This window comes from Haliotis rufescens, unplaced genomic scaffold (genome assembly GCF_023055435.1).
Source record: "Haliotis rufescens isolate VD_foot unplaced genomic scaffold, xgHalRufe1.0.p SCAF_13, whole genome shotgun sequence".
Classification (NCBI taxonomy): Eukaryota; Metazoa; Mollusca; class Gastropoda; order Lepetellida; family Haliotidae; genus Haliotis; species Haliotis rufescens.
In genome coordinates this window covers 14,637,504-14,648,510 of record NW_025963813.1, presented here as the reverse complement: position 1 = coordinate 14,648,510, position 11,007 = coordinate 14,637,504, and the positions used below count along the sequence as shown (strand labels likewise).

General features: G+C 43.7%; 1 protein-coding gene across 2 annotated transcripts in view; it reads right to left on the bottom strand.

Moving 5' to 3' along the window:
• Nucleotides 1–594: 594 nt before the first annotated feature.
• Nucleotides 595–11,007, bottom strand: part of LOC124111212 (neuroglobin-like) — a 103,515-nt gene continuing 93,102 nt past the window's right edge. For both annotated transcript variants that reach the window (XM_048394221.1, XM_046470851.2), the window contains 3 exons: nt 7,709–7,934; nt 2,203–3,996; nt 595–1,077 (listed from right to left, as the gene is read on the bottom strand). In XM_048394221.1, coding sequence (XP_048250178.1) covers nt 3,856–3,996; nt 7,709–7,934 — 367 coding nt within the window. In that variant the 3' untranslated portion in view covers nt 595–1,077; nt 2,203–3,855. The remainder of the gene's footprint in view (nt 1,078–2,202; nt 3,997–7,708; nt 7,935–11,007) is intronic.

Here is an 11,007-nt window from a genome sequence, read left to right as displayed (position 1 = left end):
TGGTATGTGGTTACGTCATGGTATGTGGTTACGTCCTAGTGTGTGGTTACGTCCTGGTATGTGGTTACGTCCTGGTATGTGGTTACGTCATGATATGTGGTTACGTCATGGTATGTGGTTACGTCCTTGTATGTGGTTACGTCCTGGTATGGGGTTACGTCCTGGTATTTTGTTACGTCATGATATGTGGTTACGTCCTGGTATGTGGTTACGTCCTGGTATGTGGTTATGTCATGGTATGTGGTTTCGTCATGGTATGTGGTTACGTCATGGTATGTGGTTACGTCATGGTATGTGGTTACGTCATGGTATGTGGTTACGCCATGGTATGTGGTTACGTCATGGTATGTGGTTTCGTCATGGTATGTGGTTACGTCATGGTATGTGGTTACGTCATGGTATGTGGTTACGTCCTGGTATTGGGTTACGTCCTGGTATTTTGTTACGTAATGATGTGTGGTTACGTCCTGGTATGTGGTTACGTCATGGAATGTGGTTACGTCCTGGTATGTGGTAACGTCCTGGTATGTGGTTACGTCCTGGCATGTGGTTACGTCATGGTATGTGGTTACGTCCTGGTATTATGTTACGTCATGATATGTGGTTACGTCCTGGTATGTGGTTACGTCCTGGTATGTGGTTACGTCCTGGTATGTGGTTACGTCCTGGCATGTGGTTACGTCCTGGTATGTGGTTACGTCATGGTATTATGTTACGTCATGATATGTGGTTACGTCATGGTATGTGGTTACGTCATGGTATGTGGTTACGTCATGGTATGTGGTTACGTCCTGGTATGTGGTTACGTCATGGTATGTGGTTACGTCCTGGTATGTGGTCACGTCACGGATATAGACTACCTCCTCGGTTGTAACGAAGTCAATAGTTTGCTCGCTCATAGTACTGACAGTAAAGCTGTCTCCAATTCGAGGCTGTGGAGGACGAATCAAGTTAAAACTTTCTGGAGCTGTACATATGGCAGGCAGTACATCCCAACTAGTTTGCTCTGATCCTCCGTACACATCACAACAAGATGACGGTCAGCCTTATTGTTGCTGTTGCTGTTGCTGTTGCCACCTGCAACGTTCAGATAGCCAAGGAATAGAAATCTAAACTGATGAGACAGCACAATACATAGTCAATAAGGCATGAAATGCGTATTTTGCTTCATACTCCACATCTATATCAACGTGCATACGGGTTTAACACATATAAAACTAATCTGAGCAAACAGACATACTTACATGTACGGAAGCCTTTTAGGGCCATTTGGTTTTTTGTGTGTTTTTCTTGAACTTTCAAGATACTTAGTTGAAATTTCAAGATACTGGCTTGAAATTCCAAGATAAATAAATTGAAACTTCAAGATTTCAAGATGTTATGTTGAAATTTCAAGATACATACTAAGTTGAAATTACAAGATATTAATAAGTTGAAATTTCAAGTTATTTTCTTAACTCAGTATGTAACTTTAATTTTCAACTTAGTTTCTTGAAGTTTCCATATAACATCTTGAAATTTGAAATTTGAAAATTGAAAGTGAGTTTCTTGAAATTTCAAGAAAAAAATATTAAAACAAATGGCCCTAAAAGGCTTCCGTACGTACTAATATTGACGCACTTTTCAACTAATGGCTTACCTACTGCTCTGAGAACACCCATGATCGACCGTTACGGTATGATCAGCTGTAACTTGTTTGTGTTTTGTTTAACACCGCATGACAATATTCTAGCCATATGACGGCGGTCTGTAAACATCGAGTCTGGACCAGACAGTCCAGTGATTGACATCATGAGCATCGATCTACGCAAATGGGATACGATGACATGCATCAACCAAGTCAGGGAGTCTGACCATCCGATCCCGTCAGTCGCCGAACATGGGTTGCTGAAGACCAGTTGTAACCCAATCTTCACGGCTAACAGTGAGTGAGTGAGTGAGTGAATATGGTTTTACGCCGCTTTTAGCAATATTCCAGCAATAGCACGGCGGGGGACACCGGAAATGGGCTTCACACATTGTACCCATGTCGGGAATTTGAACCCGGGTCTTCGGCGTGACGAGCGAACGCTTTAACCACTAGCTGGCTACCTGACCGCCCCTACCAAGAGTAAGAGGTTTGTCGCTTAACCTAACGGCTAACAGATGACAAAAAAGGGGATGCGTTTTGCTGTCTCGTTCGCCTTGCTGTCTCATACTTACATGTGCATTCCTGACGCAGACCCAACTGTCGTACATGTTGACACATCAACGGGGTCCTTTCCAAGTATTCACTGGGAATCTGCTGTGTCCTCTATTTCTTGGAATCCTTTGTTTTTATTGTTCTTTCGATAGATTCTGTGTCATCAACGTCTACGAATTGGGTAAAAACGTCCTCACATCAGTCCCCAAACTAAATCCTGCTTCATGGACATCCTCTCCGAAAATGACAGAAAAGGTGATGCCCATTGTCAATTTAAACATCCTTAATAGGGCTTAGCGAATAACATATTGAGCCCTTTACGCGCATATTTACATATTTACTTATAAGTGCTCGGCTTGACACGAGAGAAATAGTTTTGAGGGTCTTAACTAGTGGGTGTAATTATCAAATCATAAAGGAGGACGATGACGTCGAAACACGACTAATCTCTGTGTAAAGGAATAAAACAGACATGAGTAAAACCCACACTTCCTCCGTGTATTGGTCTATACCGTGAAGCCACACCCCACGTCCATGAGTGGAGGTGTATTGGCCGTGAAATCCCACGTCACATCCATGAGTGGAGGTGTATTGGCCGTGAAATCCCACGTCACGTCAAGAGTGGAGGTGTATAGACCGTGAAATCCCACGTCACGTCCAAGAGTGGAGGTGTATTGGCCGTGAAATCCCACGTAACGTCAAGAGTGGAGGTGTATTGACCGTGAAATCCCACGTCACGTCCAAGAGTGGAGGTGTATTGACCGTGAAATCCCACGTCACGTCCAAGAGTGGAGGTGTATTGACCGTGAAATCCCACGTCACGTCCAAAAGTGGAGGTGTATTGGCCGTGAAATCCCACGTCACGTCCAAGAGTGGAGGTGTATTGGCCGTGAAATCCCATGTCAAGTCCAAGCCTGGAGGTGTATTGACCGTGAAATCCCACGTCACGTCCAAGAGTGGGGGTGTATAGACCGTGAAATCCCACGTCACGTCCAAGAGTGGAGGTGTATTGACCGTGAAATCCCACGTCACGTCCAGGACTGGAGGGGTTTTGACCGATACACCGAGGAAGGGGAGGGTACGACTCTTACAAGTCACATTTATTTAGCATTTAATTTACAACGATTTACCTATGTGTAGTCATGACAACGGGGTACAAGAATTAGGTATTTATTAATGACCGACGAGCATCCGGCATCCATTGTGTCGTGAAAAGTAGAAACTGAATTTTTCCTAATGTCTTTCGAACTACAACGCAAATATAACAATATATATATACTGTATATGTACACACACGCTGAAAGTGTTTCTGGCTAAAAAGACGCATTAAGAAAGCTGCATATTTTTAGCTTTTCTCTCCCCAAACACACGAATTATCACAGGGCATAGCAGTTTTCGAGGTAGCTTTGAATGCACAAAAAACTGTTGTTATCCGCCACTGATTCACATCAACAATCTGCTACATACACCAGTGTTGGTGATATCCATCACATCAAACATGTTCCGTCACAGCTTGCGCTTTCCGTACATGCGTACAAGGCAAAACGACGCTTTCACAGAATGTCACAGCTCAGCTCATTCTCAAAACCTTTTCACATATATTGTTACATGATCCACGCAAGTAATTACACTGAAAGGTCCCCCGCTTCTGTTCGGCCTACATGTATGCGCCTTCACTTTTGTTTCTCTGTCAGACCTCGTCTCATGTAAAACTTCATCATGTTGAACAACGCAATCCACGCCTTCTCCAGCTCGGGGCTCCAGCGGTCATCCAGGTTGGATCTCAGTGCATATATAAACTGTTCGCCCATCATCTGAAATGTACAACGCCAACATATACACGTCGAAGAACACAATACAACCATATTAAAGAACAAGCTCTATATCCCATGAAAACATTCAAAAGTAAGAACATATTACAACTTATATCAAATGTAAGAAATGCGACGACCACCTCTCACTACCAGTACACAACTACTACTGCTTCTGCTGTTGCAACCACTGCTACTACAACGTTTACTTCTACTACGACTACAACGTTTACTTCTACTACTACTACTACTACTACAACGTTTACTTCTACTACTACTACTACTACTACCACTTCTACAACTACTACAACGTTTACTTCTACTACTACCACGACTTCGACTTCTACTACTGCTAATACTATTACAACTACTACTACTATTACAACTGCTACCACTACCACGACTTCGACTACTACTACTACTACTACTACTACTACTACTACAACCACGACTTCGACGCGACCACAACTTCTGCTGCTAGTACTACTACGGACACTACTGCTTCTCTCATTAGGTTTATCAATTTGAAATTTCATGTTTTAACAACTTTTTTTTTTTAAAATATCCCAAAACCTAGAAACATTAACGTCACGTTAGACGAAACACCACTCCGTCCTGAAAGGTTAAATCATAAATACTTTTACGACCGGTGATCGTTGATACATAATGATGAATGTTTGTATGTATCAGTTTACAGCAAGCCGCATGACCTCTGAGTCTCCGGGATGCCCATTAATGTAACTAACTCCGATGGAAGCAGGCTGATAGGGTACATGCGTAATCGACTGGTATATGTATTTTGTAACCTCTATGGATTTAGAGCGACGGTGTGGCTGGAATCGTCGACCAGCTGAGACCGCGTCTGTTATTTAACACGGAACTCTGACACGTGTTTATGGTTTGGAACAGCATAGTGAATTATTCACTAAATCAATACTCTATGGCTTCACGCAACATTATAACGTAGAAGCAGGTCTAACTGTTCGTGTCCCCGATGATCATCTAGCCGATCGCGTTGTGTTATGAATACATATACACATAGATACTAATGCACGTGAAACAAAGGATACAAAACCATCGGTAATTACGGAGTAAAACGGGATCCTCGTGGGAAATAGTACATGCATCCCCGGTATGTCGTTAGTAGCGATCAAACAGGTCCGCACAGGGTTTAGTAGTCTCACAGACGGCTAACATGGTGAGGTGAGGTGAAATTGGGTTTAACGTCGCGTCCAAGATTATTGCACTTATATAGCGACGTGCATGCACGTGTATGTGTGTGTGTGGCTGCTTGTACCAGTCCGGACTGATGCCGATTTATAGTGCTACCTCACTGAGATACCATGCCGCAGTTTAACATGAATACCCCACTCAGACACAGTATACTGACTCCGAGCCGACCAGTCCTTGTTTTAGCCCCTTAATGCCGAGCGCCATACAGGGTAACAACAAGTACAATCTTTTAACGTCTTTTTGTATGACGCGGCCCGGGATCGAACCCTGAACCTTCCGCTCTCCGGGCGGACGCTCTACCACAAGACCACGGAGGCGGTCCGGCTAACATGGGATTTGTGTGGTTTCCGTACGGTATGGAGTAAGTAAAAATCTGAAAACCGAGGTATCAAATACCTGGCCGAACAAAGTCATCTTGGTACCGAAACGATATATTTTCTGCGACAGTGCTTTTAAATGCATTACATCTAGTTAGACCGTTTTCACAAGCCAGTGTTAATAGCAGATGAGTGAGTAGGGTTTTACGCCGCTTTTAGTAATATTCCGGCAATATCACGGCGGGGAACACCAGAAATGGGCTTCACACATTGTAGCCATGTCGGGAATCGAACCTGGGTTTTCGGCGTGACGAGCGAACGCTTTAACCACTAGGCTAACCCACAGGCCCCAGTGTTAATTTATAACCACACTAAGCCTATGATAATGCGAGCATACTACTCAAAAGAACTTAAAGAACACTCGATTTTGTTCATATGAATTTTGTTGACGTCATGCCATGAGAGATTAACTATACTATTAGTCATATGAAAAAATCGGGTGTTCTTTAACTTCTTTTGAGTAGTATATATAATCTTGATCAGGCCGATGAAAACAATTGGTCAAGTAACATAAACAAGTAACTTAATCTGACAGAACCTTTCATTGGTCCTATAATCTTTTAGCTTGACTCTGAAGCATGCATGCATGTCCTTTCCTCTTTATACTGGAGCTCCTTAAAATCTACAAGCTCCATCCCTTCTTGCTGGTCTGTTTCCTAACGGGTCGTGAATTTTTTCTCTGAACGGCAAGGTCAGAACAAGGACATGTAGCCAAGAAGCTTAACGTAAGCTTCAGGGCCATCGATGATCTGATATGGCCCAATTATGGTCTGTTTTCCAATTCCCTTCCACTTATATACCGACCCGTGAAGATTCGGGGTAGAATAGGTCTTCAGCAACCCACGCTTGCCGTATGAGACGACTAACGGGATCGGGTGGTCAGGCTCGCTGACTTAAAAGCTTGGTAGCTGCTTGTCATCGATCCCAATTGCGTGGATCGATGCTCATGATATTAATCACTGGACTGTCTGGTCCAGACTCGATTATTTACAGACCGCCGTCATATAACTGGAATATTGCTAAGTGCGGCGTAAAACAACAAACCAAATCTACCACTTATTTACCTACCCGAACAAGTAATAAATAAGACCAACGAAACCGACTCATCTGTTTCATATTTAGATATTTGCAAAAATATGCAAAAGTAGCAAAAACTATCCACAGACTGTATGACAAGGGGGATGTCCAGTAGTCAACTATCCCTTTTTTTTAAGCAATAAATACAATCGAGCGCCACACGACCCTTGCTCAAACGTTCTTTGATCAGGGTTACTGGATTCAAGGTTAATTGTTCAAACGTTTTTATGGTTCTACTACTACTACTACTACTACTACTACTACTACTACTACTACTGGGGCGGTCGGGTAGCCTAGTGGTTAAAGCGTTCGCTCGTTACGCCGAAGACCCGGGTTCGATTCTCGACATGGGTACAATGTGTGAAGCCCATTTCTGGTGTCCCCCGCCGTGATATTGCTGGAATATTGCTAAAAGCGGCGTAAAACCATACTCACTCACTCACTCACTACTACTACTACCACTATTAGGGGCGTGGGGTAGCCTAGTAGTTTCAGCGTTCGCCCGTCACGCCTAAGACCCGGGTTCGATTCCCCACGGGGGCACGGGTGGCCCAGTCGTCTGAGGTGCCGCGATTCGCTGTGCAGAGTTGCGTCCCTTGGGCACGCCAGAAACCTATGATTGTGGGTTCGAATCCCGGTTCACCCCGATTATGTTTCTAGGTTTGTCAGCACCATACCCGTGCTCGTGGGTTTCACCGAAGTGGTAAACGTCTGAGACCTGCATCACTTTGGGCTTTCCTCCCACATTAAGCTGACACGCCGTGATATAACTGGAATACTGTTAAAAGCGACGTTAAACCCAACTCACTCACTCACTCGATTCCCCACATTGCTATAATGTGTGAAGCCCATTATTGGTGTCCTCCGCGATACATTGCTGGAATATTGCTAAACGCGACGCAAAACCATACTTACAATTACCCATTACAACCATTATCATTCCACACCCTCATCAAAGTATTTGTGTAGGTGGTGAATTTATTTATTATTTTTTATGAGTAGTTATTGTAGTATAGCGTTGGACTCACGTCTATATACTCTGGCTTGATATTGTAGTTTAAATGTCTCCGGCCGAGTTCCCCCATAAGTCCCTCCACCTTGGAAGGACTGTCAATCCTGTTCAGACACTTGTCTACCGTCATCATCACTCGCAGCGCATGCGCACGCAAGATGGCACTTTGTTCCATGTCTGTCGTGGATAGACCGCGGAATGGAAGGAAAGCATCTTGAACATCCGGGTGTGTCTCGAATAACCTGAAAAAAAACCAGGAAGAGCTATGAGGGTATCTCTATCATACTTACTAAGGTTGCCAATTGACCCGAGTGATTAAATGCAAATTGTATCAGAGGCGGTGCTATCGATGGGTCAAGACATGCTTACCCTAGTGTCATCACTGATTTTCAGTGATCCATTCATTGTAATTATCGCCGCCATTTTGCTCTTTACGCCCAGTGGGTGAGGTGAGGTGAAATAGGGTTTAACGTCGCGTCCAAGATTATTGCACTTATATAGCGACGTGCATGCACGTGTGTGTGTGTGTGGCTGCTTGTACTTGTCCGGACTGATGCCGATTTATAGTGCTAGCACACTGAGATACCATGCCGCAGTTTAACATGAATACCCAACTCAGACACAGTATACTGACTCCGAGCCGACCAGTCCTTGTTTTAGCCCCTTAATGCCGAGCGTAAAGCCAGGGTAACAATTAGTACCATCTTTTAACGTCTTTTGGTATGACGCGGTCGGGGATCTAACCCCGGACCTTCCGCTCTCCGGGCGGACGCTCTACCACTAGACCACGGAGGCGGTCTTACGCCCAATGGAATTTGTCTCGGTGAATAATCGAGACTGGGCGACATTTTATAGAGGGGCGGTCGGGTAGCCTAGTGGTTAAAGCTTTCGCTCGTCACGCCGGAGACCCGGGTTCGATTCCCGACATGGGTACTAAGTTTGAAGCCCATTTCTGGTGTCCCCTGTCGTGATATTGCTGGAATATTGCTGAAAGCGGCGTAAAACCAAACTCACTCACTCGACGCTTCAAGAGACGCTAGGTACCAAATCAAACTGACCTTCTAGCGTTGATGCGCACAAAGATAGATCCGGTTTGTGTAAAGATAAGAATCTTTCCCCAGATGATGCACATTAAGTACTCAACGTGCATCGATCAATTTCAGTTATGATACCAACTGCAGGCAAGTGCCTTTCAGAACACTTTTGGAATTCATTGGTATTGATTATTGTCGTCATCGTGTGGAAATTATGGTATTCATGGAATTATTTAACTGTAATTGTTCATATCAATAAAATGTAGAAACTGTTAATTGCCATCATTTAATCCGATTTTCATAAATATTGAGTCACTGTGGTATTTGTGCGATGTTGCACACCGTAATCACCAGGTCACACACCGATCTCATTTCCTGGTGACGGCTTTATGAGGTTAGGCTAATACTATCACCTAAACGTAAAATTGCTTTACGACATATAATTCTCCAAAAGGAAATCTGTAGCAGATATTTTCTTTTGTGAGTATCACGAAGTGATTGAAGGATATGTGTATGATGAATATATTGATCAATAAAAACCCTCGCTTTGAGCAATATTCCAGCAACATCACGGCAGGGGACACCAGAAATGAGCTTCACACATTGTATTGTACCCATATGGGGAACAGAACCCGGGCCTTCGGCGTGACGAGCAAACGCTTTACCCACTGGCCCCGCAGAAACAGATTTCATCGGGTATAAAAGACAAAATTGAGGGGAACATGATATGAACGGATCATTGAAAATAGTGACGAAACCAGGTGTTCGCGAAAGGGCAAACATGTCCTGCTCCACCTGAAGCGACCGCCTCCGTGGTCTAGTGGTAGTGCGTCCTCCCGGAGAGCGGAAGATCCGGGGTTCAATCCCCGGCCGCGTCATACCAAAAGACGTTAAAAGATGGTACTTGTTGTTACCCTGTCTGGCGCTCGGCATTATGGGGCTAAAACAAGGACTGCTCGGCTCGGAGTTAGTATACTGTGTCTGAGTGGGGTTTCCATCTTAAACTGCGGCATGGTATCTCAGTGGGCTAGCACTCTAAATCGGCATCTGTCCGGAGTAGTACAAGCAGCCACACAAACACACACACACGTGCATGCACGTCGCTATATAAGTGCAATAATCTTGGACGCAACGTTAAACCCCACCTCACCTCACCTCACCTCACCTCACCTCACCTCACCTCCATCTGAAGCCATCAACCCCGACATAATTTACGTAAACAGATATGCAGTATTTCCGTGTGCAATTCATTTAGAGTTTAGGTCTTTGACCAAATAGTTTGGATTTCAAAATCACCATAAAACCAAGTTGCATCAATAAGCGGCATGGATGTCATCTGACACAGAATATATTCGTTCAGGAATAAAACCCCTGCGGTCTGTTTTAGCTTCAACAATAATTATATAAGAAGCATAGATGAATTTGAAGTTATGCCTACACTAAATGTGGTTCAGCAAAATAATGCAGTTGGGTATTTAAAGAGTGGTGAGTCACTGTCGACGTTTCAACGTGCCTGATGGCTGATTATCATTGCTTATGCTGCTAACCACGGGTTTCTCTTTCCGAGACCCAATTATTTACAGGCTGCTGTTACATCGAATATATCAACGTATAACGACAAAATAGCTTTACAACATTGTATAAATCGACGTAAAGCAACACCCGCTCTAATTATTATTAATGTTGTTGTTGTTGTTATTATTATTATTATTATTATTATTATTATTATTATTATTATTGTTGTTATTATTATTATTATGATGATGATGATGATGATGATGATGATGATGATGATGATGATGATTACATACAGATTTTTTAAAAATGCAGCAAAGAGGGTTTGGATGACCCTGGCACAGTCAGGCTGGTTAGTCTCATCATCAGCTCAGGGCCCTTGCTCCCTCTACAGGCAGCCCAGACAGCGCTGCCTAGTCGAACCCACCCGGAACTTTCCGGAGAATGTGAAGACTCCCCAACACTGCCGCCTTCTGCATTACCAAAACTGCCAGAAGGGCTGTTTTCCTGGCAGCAAACCCGGGTACTCTCCCAAAGGCAGTCAACAGATTGGGAGGTACCAAACCTAAGGCACCGAGAACAATGGAGAGTCGGACAACTTGGTTCTTGGGATGCAAGCGTGATATTTTGAAAGCGAGGTCCGCATATTTACAATGTTTTTGTTTTTTTCTATTAGTGTCAAAAGGGACAGAAAATTCAATGATATAAATGATTTCATTGGCTTTATAAAAAAATAAGATCAGGTTTGTTGGCCTGGATAGGTCTG